Raw genomic sequence first — 20,228 nt, 5'->3', positions numbered from 1 at the left:
CAAAGGATCTCCTCGGGTAAAGTTATATTCAGCATGCTTTCTTAGAACAGGCAGAGTGCATGCGAGAGATTTTTTTTTAAGCTTTCTGAATATACACTTCCTGCAGCCTTTTTTTGCGTTCTATAGAGTTCAGAAAGTGAGCATCAATCAATTCAATGACACTGACTTGTGAATTGAAGGTAGGCCCACATCAAGGAAAAAGTTAAGCAATTGTTTAGTTTTGACATTACTTGGAGCAATAGGGAAATTCGAAAATCTCGCTGCTATTTGGTGCAGTCATATATTTCATATAAAATAAACTGGTTTACAATTGGCCTTGTCTCACTGGAGTCCTTCACAGTATCCAGTACACACAATGAGGGGCCTTATTGTTATAATCACCAGGTCACACGATCATTGTCACTGTTAATGTTGCTGGACTAGTAATCCAGAAGCCATGACTAAAATTCCAGAGAACGTAAGTTCAAATCCCACCATGGCAGTTTAAGGGACAGTTTAAATTTAAAGAGACCATGAAGCTGTCATGATTATCGTGAAAAGCCAACTGGTTCGCTGATGTCCTTTCCTGGTCTGGTCTAAATATGACCCACGCCAATATAGTTGACTTTTAGCTGCCCTCTGAGGTTGCGTAGCAAGTCACAGTTGTATGTTCTGAAGCCAACTAGGGATTGGTAATCAATGCCAGCAAGCAATGCCCACATTTTGGGAATAAAATAAAACTTAGATAATGGGCAGTAACGGGGCTCTCGAGTTCATAAGGATGCAAGGTCCACTTAAGGAGGGACTGGTGACGCAGAGCCCGAGGGAATATCCAGTGCAGACCTGAAATTTGTGAGACACACTTTGTAGCAGGAATCAACTGATAGGGATCAGAAGCGAGAACCCCGACTGGTTCCCTAACCCACTCCTCCCGAGCACAGGAGTGTTGAGACCAAGGATTGAACCAGGGCTTTCCGTGTCTACATGGCTCACTGTGTGAACCTGCTGAACCATCGGTGGATCCTGATATTTAAAGCACTGTTTAATGGAACTCTTCTAGTGAGGGTGGAGAGTGGAGCGAGGCTGAGCCTGAGGGAATGGCAGCATTGCTGAATGCATGTCCACAGTCCCTCGCTTTAACTGGCAGGCTCTGTGACATTAATTAGATTTTTGTTATTGCTGCAATCATATCTGCAGGCAAGTTTTTACAGTTTGGAATGATATACCACCAAGTCCAACACAGCCTGTTCCAACTTATTGACGTATCAGTAGAACTCAATACAAATGAAACAATGCCAAACAAATTAACAAGATTATTTACTGATATCCACTTAGTCAACTGTCCCTTAAAACAGCCTGTGGAATTCCACGAAAGTGGGATGGAGGGGCATTTAACAGGCATCAGCCATCTATATTTCTCTAACTCAGCAAGACCCTTTCTCAATTACCAACCCCACTCTCAGCTATTGCTTCAGACATTTCCCTTGTCCTTTCGAAGTGATCAGTGCACTTACCCTATGTGTTCTTTCCGCTGCCGTATCAGTTGAATGAGTTCCTTGTCAAAGTATTCCTCCTCTTTGCCATCGTCCTTCCGGTTCTCTTCCCTCTCCTGGGTGTCTACCTTCTCTTTATGAAGCTGGCCAGAGATGTGCTTGGCGTAGGCTGAGAGGCCCACCACAGTCACCCTGCAGATTCGGCATTCGTGTTTGCAGTCCCTGTCGAGAGGGGAAGACAATGGAGACTGCACCGTACCGACAGGCATTTCAGAGGGGGCTAGAGCAGGGAGCAGGGGGAGGGAGCTGCAGGGTATCAGGGGGTGGTTACACCATCCCCGGTTCCTTTAACTTAACATTTATCTTCGATAGCTGCGGTAGGCCATGCTTCTGCTGCCTTCCCCTGCACCGAGGTCACTGCACTCCCCCGATTGGGAACAGGGAGAGTGAAAGTCACCCAGGACTCCAAGCACATGCTTAGCAGGCAGATAACATCAGGTCAGCTGGTGTGAAGCAGCCCTGGTAACAGTTTCTTTATTTAATCGCGTCCCCTGCTAATTCTGACAGCAGGGAGCTGCCACCAATGGTAGGCCTATAACTGCAGCCAGCCCGGTTTAGCAGCATTGCCTGGAATCCTGAGTGGGTGGATCCTGCGACAGCTGCCAGGATGTGCTGTATGAAACACTGCTTTATTTGGAGACACCAGAGGCTTCATTTTTTCTCGCTGATGTTATACAACACCAAACGCGAAAGTTGTTGTGGTGTTAACATCTGCTGTACCCTCTGTTTCCTGCCTTAAAGCAGCTCACTTTTGCTGCCTTAAGGAGGAGAGGTTTTAAAAGGGCACCGTACTTGGGAGTTCTAACTGGCAAGATGGCCGACAGCTCAGGCAACGCAAGCAGGTTCAAACACGTCCATATCTCAACTGGATTTTCACTACCTGCCCCCTGTATCTGTACCCCCCTGTATCTCTGTACTCCGCCTGTACCCCCTGTATTTCTGTACCCCGCCTGTATCTCTGTCCCCCCCCGTATCTCTGTACCCCACCTGTCCCCCCTGTATCTCTGTACCCCTCCTGTCCCCCCTGTATCTCTGTACCCCGCCTGTCCCCCCTGTATCTCTGTACCCCGCCTGTCCCCCCTGTATCTCTGTACCCCGCCTGTCCCCCCTGTATCTCTGTACCCCGCCTGTCCCCCCTGTATCTCTGTACCCCGCCTGTCCCCCCTGTATCTCTGTACCCCGCCTGTCCCCCCTGTATCTCTGTGCCCCGCCTGTCCCCCCTGTATCTCTGTACCCCGCCTGTCCCCCCTGTATCTCTGTACCCCGCCTGTCCCCCCTGTATCTCTGTACCCCGCCCGTCCCCCGTGTATCTCTGTACCCCGCCTGTCCCCCGTGTATCTCTGTACCCCGCCTGCCCCCCTGTATCTCTGTACCCCGCATCTCTGTACCCCGCCTGTCCCCCCTGTATCTCTGTACCCCGCCTGTCCCCCCTGTATCTCTGTACCCCGCCCGTCCCCCGTGTATCTCTGTACCCCGCCTGTCCCCCGTGTATCTCTGTACCCCGCCTGCCCCCCTGTATCTCTGTACCCCGCCTGTCCCCCCCGTATCTCTGTACCCCGCCTGTCCCCCCTGTATCTCTCTACCCCGCCTGTCTCCCTTGTATCTCTGTACCCCGCCTGTCCCCCCGTATCTCTGTACCCCGCCTGTCCCCCCGTATCTCTGTACCCCGCCTGTCCCCCCTGTATCTCTGTACCCCGCCTGTCCCCCCTGTATCTCTGTACCCCGCCTGTCCCCCCTGTATCTCTGTACCCCGCCTGTCCCCCCTGTATCTCTGTACCCCGCCTGTCCCCCCTGTATCTCTGTACCCCGCCTGTCCCCCCTGTATCTCTGTACCCCGCCTGTCCCCCCTGTATCTCTGTCCCCCGCCTGTCCCCCCTGTATCTCTGTACCCCGCCTGTCCCCCCTGTATCTCTGTACCCCGCCTGTCCCCCCTGTATCTCTGTACCCCGCATCTCTGTACCCCGCCTGTCCCCCCCGTATCTCTGTACCCCGCCTGTCCCCCCGTATCTCTCTACCCCGCCTGTCTCCCTTGTATCTCTGTACCCCGCCTGTCCCCCCGTATCTCTGTACCCCGCCTGTCCCCCCGTATCTCTGTACCCTGCCTGTCCCCCCTGTATCTCTGGACCCCGCCTGTCCCCCCGTATCTCTGTACCCCGCCTGTCCCCCGTGTATCTCTGTACCCCGCCTGTATCTCTGTACCCCGCCTGTCCCCCCCGTATCTCTGTACCCCGCCTGTCCCCCCTGTATCTCTGTACCCTGCCTGTCCCCGCTGTATCTCTGTACCCTGCCTGTCCCCCCTGTATCTCTGTACCCCGCCTGCCCCCCTGTATCTCTGTACCCCGCATCTCTGTACCCCGCCTGTCCCCCCGTATCTCTGTACCCCGCCTGTCCCCCCTGTATCTCTCTACCCCGCCTGTCTCCCCTGTATCTCTGTACCCCGCCTGTCCCCCGTGTATCTCTGTACCCCGCCTGTCCCCCCTGTATCTCTGTACCCCACCTGTCCCCCCGTATCTCTGTACCCCGCCTGTCCCCCCCGTATCTCTGTACCCCGCCTGTCCCCCCCGTATCTCTGTACCCCGCCTGTCCCCCCCGTATCTCTGTACCCCGCCTGTTCCCCCCTGTATCTCTGTACCCTGCCTGTCCCCCCTGTATCTCTGTACCCTGCCTGTCCCCGCTGTATCTCTGTACCCTGCCTGTCCCCCCGTATCTCTGTACCCCGCCTGTCCCCCCGTATCTCTGTACCCTGCCTGTCCCCCCGTATCTCTGTACCCTGCCTGTCCCCCCTGTATCTCTGTACCCCTGTACCCCGCCTGTCCCCCCTGTATCTCTGTACCCTGCCTGTCCACCCTGTATCTCTGTACCCTGCCTGTCCCCCCTGTATCTCTGTACCTCGCCTGTCCCCCGTATCTCTGTACCCCACCTGTCCCCCCTGTATCTCTGTACCCCGCCTGTCCCCCCTGTATCTCTGTACCCCGCCTGTCCCCCCTGTATCTCTGTACCCCGCCTGTCCCCCGTATCTCTGTACCCCGCCTGTCCCCCCTGTATCTCTGTACCCCGCCTGTCCCCCCTGTATCTCTGTACCCCGCCTGTCCCCCCTGTATCTCTGTACCCCGCCTGTCCCCCCTGTATCTCTGTACCCCGCCTGTATCTCTGTACCCCGCCTGTCCCCCCTGTATCTCTGTACCCCGCCTGGCCCCCCTGTATCTCTGTACCCCGCCTGTCCCCCCTGTATCTCTGTACCCCACCTGTCCCCCCGTATCTCTGTACCCCGCCTGTCCCCCCCGTATCTCTGTACCCCGCCTGTCCCCCCTGTATCTCTGTACCCTGCCTGTCCCCGCTGTATCTCTGTACCCTGCCTGTCCCCCCTGTATCTCTGTACCCCGCCTGTCCCCCCTGTATCTCTGTACCCTGCCTGTCCCCGCTGTATCTCTGTACCCTGCCTGTCCCCCTTGTATCTCTGTACCCTGCCTGTCCCCCCTGTATCTCTGTACCCTGCCTGTCCCCCGTATCTCTGTACCCCGCCTGCCCCCCCGTATCTCTGTACCCCGCCTGTCCCCCCCGTTTCTCTGTACCCCGCCTGTCCCCCCTGTATCTCTGTACCCCGCCTGTCCCCCCTGTATCTCTGTACCCCGCCTGTCCCCCCGTATCTCTGTACCCTGCCTGTCCCCCCTGTATCTCTGTACCCCGCCTGTCGCCCCGTATCTCTGTACCCCGCCTGTCCCCCCGTATCTCTGTACCCTGCCTGTCCCCCCCTGTATCTCTGTACCCCGCCCATCCCCCGTGTATCTCTGTACCCCGCCTGTCCCCCCTGTATCTCTGTACCCCACCTGTCCCCCCCTGTATCTCTGTACCCCGCCTGTCGCCCCGTATCTCTGTACCCCGCCTGTCCCCCCGTATCTCTGTACCCTGCCTGTCCCCCCTGTATCTCTGTACCCCGCCCGTCCCCCGTGTATCTCTGTACCCCGCCTGTCCCCCCTGTATCTCTGTACCCCGCCTGTCCCCCCTGTATCTCTGTACCCCGCCTGTCGCCCCGTATCTCTGTACCCCGCCTGTCCCCCCGTATCTCTGTACCCTGCCTGTCCCCCCTGTATCTCTGTACCCCGCCTGTCCCCCGTGTATCTCTGTACCCCGCCTGCCCCCCTGTATCTCTGTACCCCGCATCTCTGTACCCCGCCTGTCCCCCCCGTATCTCTGTACCCCGCCTGTCCCCCCTGTATCTCTCTACCCCGCCTGTCTCCCCTGTATCTCTGTACCCCGCCTGTCCCCCCGTATCTCTGTACCCCGCCTGTCCCCCCGTATCTCTGTACCCTGCCTGTCCCCCCCTGTATCTCTGTACCCCGCCTGTCCCCCCTGTATCTCTGTACCCCGCCTGTCCCCCGTGTATCTCTGTACCCCGCCTGTCCCCCCTGTATCTCTGTACCCCGCCTGTATCTCTGTACCCCGCCTGTCCCCCCTGTATCTCTGTACCCCGCCTGGCCCCCCTGTATCTCTGTACCCCGCCTGTTCCCCCCTGTATCTCTGTACCCTGCCTGTCCCCCCTGTATCTCTGTACCCTGCCTGTCCCCGCTGTATCTCTGTACCCTGCCTGTCCCCCCGTATCTCTGTACCCCGCCTGTCCCCCCGTATCTCTGTACCCTGCCTGTCCCCCCGTATCTCTGTACCCTGCCTGTCCCCCCTGTATCTCTGTACCCCTGTACCCCGCCTGTCCCCCCTGTATCTCTGTACCCTGCCTGTCCACCCTGTATCTCTGTACCCTGCCTGTCCCCCCTGTATCTCTGTACCTCGCCTGTCCCCCGTATCTCTGTACCCCACCTGTCCCCCCTGTATCTCTGTACCCCGCCTGTCCCCCCTGTATCTCTGTACCCCGCCTGTCCCCCCTGTATCTCTGTACCCCGCCTGTCCCCCGTATCTCTGTACCCCGCCTGTCCCCCCTGTATCTCTGTACCCCGCCTGTCCCCCCTGTATCTCTGTACCCCGCCTGTCCCCCCTGTATCTCTGTACCCCGCCTGTCCCCCCTGTATCTCTGTACCCCGCCTGTATCTCTGTACCCCGCCTGTCCCCCCTGTATCTCTGTACCCCGCCTGGCCCCCCTGTATCTCTGTACCCCGCCTGTCCCCCCTGTATCTCTGTACCCCACCTGTCCCCCCGTATCTCTGTACCCCGCCTGTCCCCCCCGTATCTCTGTACCCCGCCTGTCCCCCCTGTATCTCTGTACCCTGCCTGTCCCCGCTGTATCTCTGTACCCTGCCTGTCCCCCCTGTATCTCTGTACCCCGCCTGTCCCCCCTGTATCTCTGTACCCTGCCTGTCCCCCCTGTATCTCTGTACCCCTGTACCCCGCCTGTCCCCCCTGTATCTCTGTACCCTGCCTGTCCACCCTGTATCTCTGTACCCTGCCTGTCCCCCCTGTATCTCTGTACCTCGCCTGTCCCCCGTATCTCTGTACCCCACCTGTCCCCCCTGTATCTCTGTACCCCGCCTGTCCCCCCTGTATCTCTGTACCCCGCCTGTCCCCCCTGTATCTCTGTACCCCGCCTGTCCCCCGTATCTCTGTACCCCGCCTGTCCCCCCTGTATCTCTGTACCCCGCCTGTCCCCCCTGTATCTCTGTACCCCGCCTGTCCCCCCTGTATCTCTGTACCCCGCCTGTCCCCCCTGTATCTCTGTACCCCGCCTGTATCTCTGTACCCCGCCTGTCCCCCCTGTATCTCTGTACCCCGCCTGGCCCCCCTGTATCTCTGTACCCCGCCTGTCCCCCCTGTATCTCTGTACCCCACCTGTCCCCCCGTATCTCTGTACCCCGCCTGTCCCCCCCGTATCTCTGTACCCCGCCTGTCCCCCCTGTATCTCTGTACCCTGCCTGTCCCCGCTGTATCTCTGTACCCTGCCTGTCCCCCCTGTATCTCTGTACCCCGCCTGTCCCCCCTGTATCTCTGTACCCTGCCTGTCCCCGCTGTATCTCTGTACCCTGCCTGTCCCCCTTGTATCTCTGTACCCTGCCTGTCCCCCCTGTATCTCTGTACCCTGCCTGTCCCCCGTATCTCTGTACCCCGCCTGCCCCCCCGTATCTCTGTACCCCGCCTGTCCCCCCCGTTTCTCTGTACCCCGCCTGTCCCCCCTGTATCTCTGTACCCCGCCTGTCCCCCCTGTATCTCTGTACCCCGCCTGTCCCCCCGTATCTCTGTACCCTGCCTGTCCCCCCTGTATCTCTGTACCCCGCCTGTCGCCCCGTATCTCTGTACCCCGCCTGTCCCCCCGTATCTCTGTACCCTGCCTGTCCCCCCCTGTATCTCTGTACCCCGCCCATCCCCCGTGTATCTCTGTACCCCGCCTGTCCCCCCTGTATCTCTGTACCCCACCTGTCCCCCCCTGTATCTCTGTACCCCGCCTGTCGCCCCGTATCTCTGTACCCCGCCTGTCCCCCCGTATCTCTGTACCCTGCCTGTCCCCCCTGTATCTCTGTACCCCGCCCGTCCCCCGTGTATCTCTGTACCCCGCCTGTCCCCCCTGTATCTCTGTACCCCGCCTGTCCCCCCTGTATCTCTGTACCCCGCCTGTCGCCCCGTATCTCTGTACCCCGCCTGTCCCCCCGTATCTCTGTACCCTGCCTGTCCCCCCTGTATCTCTGTACCCCGCCTGTCCCCCGTGTATCTCTGTACCCCGCCTGCCCCCCTGTATCTCTGTACCCCGCATCTCTGTACCCCGCCTGTCCCCCCCGTATCTCTGTACCCCGCCTGTCCCCCCTGTATCTCTCTACCCCGCCTGTCTCCCCTGTATCTCTGTACCCCGCCTGTCCCCCCGTATCTCTGTACCCCGCCTGTCCCCCCGTATCTCTGTACCCTGCCTGTCCCCCCCTGTATCTCTGTACCCCGCCTGTCCCCCCTGTATCTCTGTACCCCGCCTGTCCCCCGTGTATCTCTGTACCCCGCCTGTCCCCCCTGTATCTCTGTACCCCGCCTGTATCTCTGTACCCCGCCTGTCCCCCCTGTATCTCTGTACCCCGCCTGGCCCCCCTGTATCTCTGTACCCCGCCTGTTCCCCCCTGTATCTCTGTACCCTGCCTGTCCCCCCTGTATCTCTGTACCCTGCCTGTCCCCGCTGTATCTCTGTACCCTGCCTGTCCCCCCGTATCTCTGTACCCCGCCTGTCCCCCCGTATCTCTGTACCCTGCCTGTCCCCCCGTATCTCTGTACCCTGCCTGTCCCCCCTGTATCTCTGTACCCCTGTACCCCGCCTGTCCCCCCTGTATCTCTGTACCCTGCCTGTCCACCCTGTATCTCTGTACCCTGCCTGTCCCCCCTGTATCTCTGTACCTCGCCTGTCCCCCGTATCTCTGTACCCCACCTGTCCCCCCTGTATCTCTGTACCCCGCCTGTCCCCCCTGTATCTCTGTACCCCGCCTGTCCCCCCTGTATCTCTGTACCCCGCCTGTCCCCCGTATCTCTGTACCCCGCCTGTCCCCCCTGTATCTCTGTACCCCGCCTGTCCCCCCTGTATCTCTGTACCCCGCCTGTCCCCCCTGTATCTCTGTACCCCGCCTGTCCCCCCTGTATCTCTGTACCCCGCCTGTATCTCTGTACCCCGCCTGTCCCCCCTGTATCTCTGTACCCCGCCTGGCCCCCCTGTATCTCTGTACCCCGCCTGTCCCCCCTGTATCTCTGTACCCCACCTGTCCCCCCGTATCTCTGTACCCCGCCTGTCCCCCCCGTATCTCTGTACCCCGCCTGTCCCCCCTGTATCTCTGTACCCTGCCTGTCCCCGCTGTATCTCTGTACCCTGCCTGTCCCCCCTGTATCTCTGTACCCCGCCTGTCCCCCCTGTATCTCTGTACCCTGCCTGTCCCCGCTGTATCTCTGTACCCTGCCTGTCCCCCTTGTATCTCTGTACCCTGCCTGTCCCCCCTGTATCTCTGTACCCTGCCTGTCCCCCGTATCTCTGTACCCCGCCTGCCCCCCCGTATCTCTGTACCCCGCCTGTCCCCCCCGTTTCTCTGTACCCCGCCTGTCCCCCCTGTATCTCTGTACCCCGCCTGTCCCCCCTGTATCTCTGTACCCCGCCTGTCCCCCCGTATCTCTGTACCCTGCCTGTCCCCCCTGTATCTCTGTACCCCGCCTGTCGCCCCGTATCTCTGTACCCCGCCTGTCCCCCCGTATCTCTGTACCCTGCCTGTCCCCCCCTGTATCTCTGTACCCCGCCCATCCCCCGTGTATCTCTGTACCCCGCCTGTCCCCCCTGTATCTCTGTACCCCACCTGTCCCCCCCTGTATCTCTGTACCCCGCCTGTCGCCCCGTATCTCTGTACCCCGCCTGTCCCCCCGTATCTCTGTACCCTGCCTGTCCCCCCTGTATCTCTGTACCCCGCCCGTCCCCCGTGTATCTCTGTACCCCGCCTGTCCCCCCTGTATCTCTGTACCCCGCCTGTCCCCCCTGTATCTCTGTACCCCGCCTGTCGCCCCGTATCTCTGTACCCCGCCTGTCCCCCCGTATCTCTGTACCCTGCCTGTCCCCCCTGTATCTCTGTACCCCGCCTGTCCCCCGTGTATCTCTGTACCCCGCCTGCCCCCCTGTATCTCTGTACCCCGCATCTCTGTACCCCGCCTGTCCCCCCCGTATCTCTGTACCCCGCCTGTCCCCCCTGTATCTCTCTACCCCGCCTGTCTCCCCTGTATCTCTGTACCCCGCCTGTCCCCCCGTATCTCTGTACCCCGCCTGTCCCCCCGTATCTCTGTACCCTGCCTGTCCCCCCCTGTATCTCTGTACCCCGCCTGTCCCCCCTGTATCTCTGTACCCCGCCTGTCCCCCGTGTATCTCTGTACCCCGCCTGTCCCCCCTGTATCTCTGTACCCCGCCTGTATCTCTGTACCCCGCCTGTCCCCCCTGTATCTCTGTACCCCGCCTGGCCCCCCTGTATCTCTGTACCCCGCCTGTCCCCCCTGTATCTCTGTACCCCACCTGTCCCCCCGTATCTCTGTACCCCGCCTGTCCCCCCCGTATCTCTGTACCCCGCCTGTCCCCCCTGTATCTCTGTACCCTGCCTGTCCCCGCTGTATCTCTGTACCCTGCCTGTCCCCCCTGTATCTCTGTACCCCGCCTGTCCCCCCTGTATCTCTGTACCCTGCCTGTCCCCGCTGTATCTCTGTACCCTGCCTGTCCCCCCTGTATCTCTGTACCCTGCCTGTCCCCCCTGTATCTCTGTACCCTGCCTGTCCCCCGTATCTCTGTACCCCGCCTGCCCCCCCGTATCTCTGTACCCCGCCTGTCCCCCCCGTTTCTCTGTACCCCGCCTGTCCCCCCTGTATCTCTGTACCCCGCCTGTCCCCCCTGTATCTCTGTACCCCACCTGTCCCCCCGTATCTCTGTACCCTGCCTGTCCCCCCTGTATCTCTGTACCCCGCCTGTCGCCCCGTATCTCTGTACCCCGCCTGTCCCCCCGTATCTCTGTACCCTGCCTGTCCCCCCCTGTATCTCTGTACCCCGCCCATCCCCCGTGTATCTCTGTACCCCGCCTGTCCCCCCTGTATCTCTGTACCCCACCTGTCCCCCCCTGTATCTCTGTACCCCGCCTGTCGCCCCGTATCTCTGTACCCCGCCTGTCCCCCCGTATCTCTGTACCCTGCCTGTCCCCCCTGTATCTCTGTACCCCGCCCGTCCCCCGTGTATCTCTGTACCCCGCCTGTCCCCCCTGTATCTCTGTACCCCGCCTGTCCCCCCTGTATCTCTGTACCCCGCCTGTCGCCCCGTATCTCTGTACCCCGCCTGTCCCCCCGTATCTCTGTACCCTGCCTGTCCCCCCTGTATCTCTGTACCCCGCCTGTCCCCCGTGTATCTCTGTACCCCGCCTGCCCCCCTGTATCTCTGTACCCCGCATCTCTGTACCCCGCCTGTCCCCCCCGTATCTCTGTACCCCGCCTGTCCCCCCTGTATCTCTCTACCCCGCCTGTCTCCCCTGTATCTCTGTACCCCGCCTGTCCCCCCGTATCTCTGTACCCCGCCTGTCCCCCCGTATCTCTGTACCCTGCCTGTCCCCCCCTGTATCTCTGTACCCCGCCTGTCCCCCCCTGTATCTCTGTACCCCGCCTGTCCCCCGTGTATCTCTGTACCCCGTCTGTCCCCCCTGTATCTCTGTACCCCGCCTGTCCCCCCTGTATCTCTGTACCCCACCTGTCCCCCCGTATCTCTGTACCCCGCCTGTCCCCCCCTGTATCTCTGTACCCTGCCTGTCCCCCCTGTATCTCTGTACCCTGCCTGTCCCCGCTGTATCTCTGTACCCTGCCTGTCCCCGCTGTATCTCTGTACCCTGCCTGTCCCCCCGTATCTCTGTACCCTGCCTGTCCCCCCTGTATCTCTGTACCCTGCCTGTCCCCGCTGTATCTCTGTACCCTGCCTGTCCCCCCGTATCTCTGTACCCTGCCTGTCCCCCCTGTATCTCTGTACCCCGCCTGTCCCCCCTGTATCTCTGTACCCCGCCTGTCCCCCCTGTATCTCTGTACCCTGCCTGTCCCCCCTGTATCTCTGTACCCTGCCTGTCCCCGCTGTATCTCTGTACCCTGCCTGTCCCCCCCTGTATCTCTGTACCCTGCCTGTCCCCCCGTATCTCTGTACCCCGCCTGTCCCCCCCTGTATCTCTGTACCCTGCCTGTCCCCCTGTATCTCTGTACCCTGCCTGTCCCCCCTGTATCTCTGTACCCCGCCTGTCCCCCCCTGTATCTCTGTACCCTGCCTGTCCCCCCTGTATCTCTGTACCCTGCCTGTCCCCGCTGTATCTCTGTACCCTGCCTGTCCCCCCGTATCTCTGTACCCCGCCTGTCCCCCCGTATCTCTGTACCCTGCCTGTCCCCCCCTGTATCTCTGTACCCTGCCTGTCCCCCCGTATCTCTGTACCCTGCCTGTCCCCCCCTGTATCTCTGTACCCCGCCTGTCCCCCCTGTATCTCTGTACCCTGCCTGTCCCCCCTGTATCTCTGTACCCTGCCTGTCCCCCCTGTATCTCTGTACCTCGCCTGTCCCCCGTATCTCTGTACCCCACCTGTCCCCCCTGTATCTCTGTACCCCGCCTGTCCCCCCTGTATCTCTGTACCCCGCCTGTCCCCCCTGTACCCCGCCTGTCACTGTGAACACCAAGTATCTATGAGAGCATCCCAGTAACTCAGGGGTTCCCTGCTCTGCTGAGTCCATCTCCCTCTGCTGCCCCTACAGATGGTCACGCCTTCCCCTTTTCTACATTATCCAAGGCCTGAGCTATCCAGCCCTGCACAATGGGTGACCAACGATCCGGAAAGCCTTCAATCTCTCGGATGGTGCACCGAGTGCGGACAAGTGTTGCTCGAACACAGGCATCCTCTGCTCCAGACAATTGATTTTCAGACACTTAGTGCAAATGGGCATTACACATGCAAAGAACTGCAATTTGAGGTGTTTACCTTCCTTTCAGATTCTCGAGTTCCCTGTGGTGCAGCATGCTCCTCATGTGTTCATCCATCTCCTACAACAAACACACACAACTCATTTCTACCCTTCTTTTGCAGATTGCTTATCATGGACAGTCATTGTTGGAAGCAGAAGTTGTTTCTGCACATCCCTGGATTGCATCTAACCAAACCGAACCCTACCATACACCAGGATGGTCCGACCTCGACTCCTGGTCAGTGTGGAGTTAACTGATCTCAGTTGGGTTCGATACAATTGGCATCAATAATCCCTTGTCTAGGTTAGGGGAAGGGGAAAAATAAAATCAGCCATACTTCCTGCTTCTGATTACTATCCAGTAACCCTCACTGGAAAGTGTTGGGCGAGGACAGTTCTAATAACCCACCGCCACCCCCCCACAACCCACAGTACTTACCCCGCTGACATTCACTGTCTATGCTCCCAAATGAAGAATGGACACCTGGGTGGAGACTGCCCAATACCCATCAAACGGGTGTCCAGCAACACAACAACTTTGGGAGAGGGGGGTAAAAGCAGAATATGGGAACCGAGAGCAGAATATGGGAACTGAGAGCAGGGGTTCAGAGGTCGAACGCGTGCGCGCGGGAGTCTGTGCGTGCGCGTTGAACTTCCTTTTTTTTTTTTTTATACAGGTTTTTCCGTGCGTGAAGGCCTCTACATTTTAGAAATGTAAAAACCAGGCGTAAGGACTTCATTTTAAAAGGTAAGTGGTCAATTAATTAAAATTAAAACATTTTTTCCACAGGTTTATTATTTTTAAATACTTTAAAGTAAGGTAAGTGTATTTTTAGCCCTGTTTTTTCATAAAATTATTTTTTTCAAAAATTTAAATTATTGTTTAAAATAGTTATTTAATGTTATTTATAGTTTATTTAAAAAGTGTGATTTAAAAAAAAAAATTATTTGAAGGTTAACTACTGTTTTGGGGGCCGGAGTATTCATAAGTTTGACAGGTCTATCGGTCAATCTTATGAATGGGCTTTTCCCTCCTCCGATTGGTTGCCCATGGCTCACGTGATCCCAGCGGACGCATCGCACTAACTACGCCCCTGGGACACGCAAGCACAGCGCGCCGGGAGCTGGACCGGGCCACAGAGAGGAAATCCACGCAGGCCCAGGCCTCAACTGCCGGCGCGCTAAGTAAGTGTAGGTCGGGGGCTTGCACCCGCGGGAAGCCCCCGACACGAATTTCTGGGCCAATCATTCTCAGGATGTAGTGATCGCTGACAAGGCCAACATTTATTGCCCATCCCTAGTTGCCACCTTCTTGAACCACTGCAGTCCAATTCTGAATGAGATTTTTGGAATTAATTGCTGTTCCCACATCCCTCGTGACCAACTGAAAGGCAGTGCATTCTGGAAGCAGGCTTCCCCAGCAACGGCAGGGCATCACAAGGAAGGCCATTCAGCCCATTTAAGCTCATCCAATCTAACACCATGGGGTCGATTTTAACTCAGGTGCGGGGAATTGTCGGGTTCCCCGAATTTGGTGTTTCCCACACGAATCTAAATGGGTGAGATTGATGCAATTTTAACTCAATTGGCCTATTGATTTCCAACGTGTGGGAGCCCTTGGCAAATGAGTATTTCCAGTCAGAAAGTCGCATAATATGACATCATTATTGCTGCTGCATTTAGAGTCTGCAGGCTGCCAACCTTTTGGCATTTGCTGATACACTGAGCTGGAAGCAGAATGGCAAGAGAAAGACCGAGGTCTGCACCCCGTTTTGATGACGTTGCCCTGCAGGCTTTAGTGGAGGGAGCAAGAGCTCACAAGGAGGTGCTCTTCCCTTCATCAGGGAGGAAGATGCCTCCCCAACACACGAAGGCTGCGTGGCTGCAAGTGGCAGAGGAGGTCAACTCCTTATCGGCTACCCGCAGAACCTGGATACAGTGCAGGAAGAGATTTCATGACCTTCAGCACACTGGAAAAGTGAGTATGAAGTTCCCATCACTCTCAATCTGATCTCCATTGCCTCTCCTCACCAGCACTCAGCTTTAGCAATCTCTTCCTCCACATCCCACTTGACACTGACATCCATGCACCCTTACCCATTCCCTCTCTCTCTCTATGCTCACATTCACATAACTATTCGACTATGCAGCCCTCACACTCCCTATCACTCTGATGCTATGAAAACAACTTACAACACACAGGGAGGGCCCTTGGTCTTGCCACCTCACTCCATCTTTGTCTCCTTCTAAGCATCTATGCTGTGAATTCTCTACGCTCACTCCTTCATTCTCACTCAAACTCCACTTGTCTCCCTCATTGCAGGAAAAGAGAGCTCACAATAAAAGAACGAGCAAGGACAGGAGGAGGGCCACCATCAGTAGCCCAGCTCACCCCCTGGGAGGTGGTGGTCCTGGAGATCGTAGGACTGGAGGATGAGGCGCAAGTGGGGGACGGACAGACAGACGGGTGCATCACAGCAAGCTGGTGACAGAATCGTTTTCCATCTCTCTCATTGACATTGCACGAGTCGCTGATAATGATTCTGAAGCTATAACAGATGGACCTATGATCATCTGCAATATGCAATGTGCATGTAACCTTGACCTCACATCTCAAATCTTTCCTTTACTCCTCCACAGGACCATCGAGAGCCCCCGTCCTCACTGTCCAGAAGGAAGAGCCCGAGCTTCCAGACTCCCCAGAGGAATCTGCAACCTCGGAGGGTGCAGTGTCAGCAGAATTCAGCACACCCAGCACCAGCACAGACACTCACACCTCGGTGGGACCTTCGGGGCATAGAGTAGTGTTGTCACCTGGTGTATCTCAGCTCACAAGTGAGCATCAGCAGATTGTGGAGCCAGGGACAGCAGCGGAGAGTGCTAGTCGGAGGGCGCAGGACTCTGCCAGCTCAGCTCAGCTGCATGTCGACCCTCTGCCTCTGGGTCCATCCATAAGATCAGCGGGGCTGGAACTCCAGGAACAGATGCAGGAGTCTCTGGCAGGTTTTGTCTCCAGGGTCAATGTGAGTGTGGAGCGAATGGAGGAGTCCATAGCGAACATGAGCAGAGCCTTTGTGGAGTCATTGGTGCATTAACGCATCACCATGGAAAGGATGGCAACCTCCATGGAGGTGATAAGTCACCAGGGTATGGAAAACATGGTGAGTGTTCATAATAGAATGACATCGCTTGAGGAGCGATGGGCATCTATTGAACAGAGAAACCAGACCTTCATGGAAGTCCTTCTGAGTAGGACTGCCAGTGCAGATACAGGTCCCCATGGCCCCCTGATGTACAGCAAGGTGCTCTCAAGCCACTTCCAAGCGCTGGCCCCTTCTGGCCTGTGCAGCTTCAGGTGGGTGAGCAGCAGCCTGGCGCTCCTGTTGCCACTGCTGTTGTTCCTGGTTCTGCGGCTGGTGTTCGAGCTCATCTAATGCCCAGAAGGGAAGGAAATGAATGGCTCCCATGCTTCTGGTATATGCCTCCGTTGAGGAAGCGCTGAGTGAAGGTGGCGAGCGGGGTTTCCCAGGAGGTCACACTGCAGATGTGTGTGAGGCTCCAACCTTCCACAGGTGTGGTTAAGCCTGGTAAAAGTTGCCCCAGGCCTGAAACAACAAAGTCCTGCTACCTGCAAATGATGACTGATCAATTCTCCTCTTTAAATGGTTGACCTGCAGCTGATAGTCAGCAAGCCAATAGTGCTCACGCCAGGTTACACAAGCGTGATCCCCACCAGGCATGTTTTACGTGGGAAAAGGGTTAAAAATGCAAGGGCCTGTTAAAATGGGATTATGAAGGCCAATTATTGCTGATTAAGGGCCTTAAAGACCAGTCTCGCCTGTTGGAGGCGGGACTGATTCGGGACCATCAGACACGCCTGGGTTAAAATGGCTCGGGGTCGGGAACCAGGCCGGGCGGAGGGGGGGTTCTGACCCCCCGTTTTTGGTGATTTTAACCCCCCACACGCCTCAAAGCCCACCTCACGGCCGAGTTAAAATCAACCCCCATGTGTTCCCCTATCACAGCATCCAACGGTTTGGAGAATTATTCCAGAGCTTTCACCTCCACCTGTATTGCTCACACTGTGTGAAGAACCTCCCAACATCAGAGCTAGATTTCCCTTTCACCTCCACCTGTATTGCTCACACTGTGTGAAGAACTTCCCAACATCAGAGCTAGATTTCCCTTTCACCTCCACCTGTATTGCTCACACTGTGTGAAGAACTTCCCAACATCAGAGCTAGATTTCCCTTTCACCTCCACCTGTATTGCTCACACTGTGTGAAGAACTTCCCAACATCAGAGCTAGATTTCCCTTTCACTAATTTGACCCTGTATCCCCTTGTCCTACACTTGCAGTTTGGTTTGAAGTGATTTTCCAGATCTACCCTTTCCATACCGCTTATGGTCTTATATACCTCTCTGCAAGATCACCTCCTTTTCAGGCTTTAAAAACCCCAAGCAACTCTGTTCTCTTCTCATAACCCAGACCCGAGATTAACAGCCTTGTGGCTCTTGTCTGAACTACCTTCAGTTGCAGTCTGACTAGTCAACTATGTAGTTTGATCACGACTTCCTCCAACTTGCACACTACGGCTTTGACTTTGAAGTTTGACATCCTATTGCTTTGTTGATTGATGCTCTGTACTAGTTGGACATGTTGAGCGTCCCAGTCTTTCAACTATTTCCTTAGCCCCTCATGGAGTACGTCACCCATTTTTGGTTCCGATGTGCCATGCTTTGTAATAGATGTGCACTAAATTCCATCCGCCACTGTTCTGCCCACTTACGTATTTTGTCCAACTTATTCTGTAATTTCAGAGCTGCCTCCAGAGTCCATTTGACCCTCCAAGTTGGGCATCATTCGCCAATGTGAGCACATCTGAATCAAAGGCATTGAAGTAAACTAAGAGCAATAATGGTTCTAACAGAGCCGTGGGTAGCAACTCAGTGCCCCTCCTTCCACCCCACCCTCAGACTGAACCTCGCCATCAAGTACCCCTTGTTTCCTACCCTACAGCCAAACTCTTTTTTATCCATACCAAGATGTACCCTGAATCCCCAGGAGGTGGATCCATCAAGAAGTATGGAAGGAAATGAAAACAGATCTTAGAAAGGAGAGAATGACTGTCAAGAGACAGACTGAAAGTTACCGTTTTTGAGTTGTAAGTGATGTGACACAAAATGCACTTCCTCTCTTTTCCCATGGTGGAGAGCTTGACAGCAGTAAGTCCACACCTGAAAAACATAACGGAAATTAAGTTGGAGGGAAACAAAGTTTGTACTCTCGGAACAGTTCCAACCCTCTTCTGAAGAATGATTCACTATCATTTTTGTGGAAACTCACAGTCAAATCTCTTTGGAAAAATATTGATGTATTTTAAGTAATAGCAGAGCAATTTATGGATGAGGCCAGATACATGGGGAGGGATATTAGAACATTAATAACCCTCTGTGTGAAAACATTTCTTCTCAATTCCCCCTCTTTCCTTTAGTAATAATCCTCAGTCTGTGCCCCCTTGTTACCAATTCACCAACCACTCTTAATTTATCCTCTGAAAATCTTCCATAATTTTTAAATGCCCCATTAGACCTGTCCCTCCCCTTAACTGTCCCAGTAAAAAAAAAGCCCCAATTTCTTGAGACTTCCTTCATAACTATAACCTAGTGCAATCCTCGTGAATCATCGCTATCCCTTTCCAATGGCTCGAATACCAATCTTCAGTTTGCTGAACACCCAACTTGCCATCAACAAACCTCTATATCACTGCTGTGTTCAAGTTCAATTATTTCTTTGGTTTTTACATGTATGGTTTTGTAACGGGTTTTGTTTAAACTGATCCGATGAGTCAGTTTATAAGAAGTTAACAGCAGCAATTTCTGACTTAACATTAACTAGCAAACATTAAACAATGTGTGGAGACCTTGGCGATTAAAGTATTAATGAATTACCCAAAGAGAGATGAACAGTCATAAAACTGGCTATCTATGTAGATTTCTGTAGCCTAGAGAAAATGGGAAAAGGGTCAGGGCTCAAATATCTAAAATGACCAAAGCACTGCGAAGTATTTTGAGCCATCAGCATTGACGGTCTCCTTTGTTTTCAGTCAAAGCTGATCGAATTTGCGGATTAATTAAATCAGAAAAGGCATGTGTCCACACACCAACATAAAGCAAGAGAGAGAAACTTGTCTTGCTCGGAGAGATTCCAGAATGACAGAGTGCCAGATACTGTACATGGGGAGGGTGGGCCGTGCTACTTGACCCAAAACAATGCCAGGTAGCTTAGGAACAGCTAGCTTGAAAGTGTGTCTTTTCTTGGAAGAGTAATGCTTTTATTGGTTTGCATGCGAGGAGGAGAAGCGGTAGGAAACTGACAGATTCCACTTTCTGTTCATTCATGCATTTTATTTAACAGAGGAGTTTGTTGGTTTACAATTGTGCCTCACCTTGTAAGGGTGGTTTTCAGAACGCCTCTCCAAGGACAGGAGAATGCACATGAAGGCACATGCAAGATTACAGTCACACAACGGGGATTCAATGTTACAACTCCCAGGTCATGCTATTGTTTAACTAAATACAGGAAACTCTCGATTTACCGGCACCTAAATAACCAGAAATCTCTGTTAACCGGCAAAATTCAGGAGTAGGTTAAGGTAAGTTTTACTTCATATTAGTGGCCGTTCCTGGATCTGTGGCTGTGTAACCAGGGTTCCTGCACCTGTTGCTAAGCAACAGGGACACCTGGATCTGTTGCTGTGTACGGGGCTCTCGTACCTTTCACTATACCTCTCTGTAATCCAGACTTTTTGATAAACCGGCACCACGCCGGTGCCGGATAAAAAAGAGTTTCCTGTATTGGGCAGTAAAGATGCATTCTGGATCAGAGGGATCTCGCGATCTGCTTTGGAGTGACTAGAGATGTTGAACCCAAGAGAAAATCCAGTGCCAAAACTTCAACATTGTAACAGTTAAAAAAGTGAAGCATTATTATAGTACCAGCATCTTTAATCTTGACACGGTACACAAGAGGTTAACAAACAGCTTCACTCAACAGAAGAAAGCGCTAGTTCAACTTTTTAATATTTTGCTGGACTCATCTTTTGGCCCGTCTGAAAGTCAGGTGTCGGGGGCAGCAGCAAGCCGCTCAATTCAAATACAAACATTCTGTGTGAATTGTTCAAATGTGTGCTTAATTGGCAGCTGCTTTTGAATTTCAGGCAGTTATTTAAATTCCCAAACCCTGGTCAATATTCCAGAGGTCTTCATTCGCCTACCTTTTGCAAATCTGAAAGT

The 20,228-nt window shown here is 55.2% G+C and overlaps 1 protein-coding gene and 1 long non-coding RNA gene across 2 annotated transcripts in view; one reads left to right on the top strand and one right to left on the bottom strand.

Moving 5' to 3' along the window:
* Positions 1-18,164, bottom strand: part of znf106a (zinc finger protein 106a) — a 91,920-nt gene extending 73,756 nt beyond the window's left edge. Inside the window, exons 1-3 of the mRNA XM_086003825.1 lie at positions 18,086-18,164; positions 12,950-13,011; positions 1,494-1,694 (exon numbers count right to left, since the gene is read on the bottom strand). Coding sequence (XP_085859951.1) covers positions 1,494-1,694; positions 12,950-13,011; positions 18,086-18,139 — 317 coding nt within the window. The 5' untranslated portion in view covers positions 18,140-18,164. The remainder of the gene's footprint in view (positions 1-1,493; positions 1,695-12,949; positions 13,012-18,085) is intronic.
* Positions 2,192-18,853, top strand: LOC147109709 (uncharacterized). The gene is made up of 3 exons (XR_015080340.1): positions 2,192-2,374; positions 13,610-13,680; positions 17,754-18,853. It is a non-coding gene; the product is annotated as an uncharacterized LOC147109709 (long non-coding RNA).
* Positions 18,854-20,228: the final 1,375 nt, after the last annotated feature.

Source organism: Somniosus microcephalus, chromosome 12, assembly GCF_052327205.1.
Source record: "Somniosus microcephalus isolate GS21.2 chromosome 12, FLI_Smic_1.0, whole genome shotgun sequence".
Lineage (NCBI taxonomy): Eukaryota > Metazoa > Chordata > Chondrichthyes > Squaliformes > Somniosidae > Somniosus > Somniosus microcephalus.
Note: the sequence above shows the minus strand (reverse complement) of the source record. Positions and strands in the feature narration are given on the sequence as shown.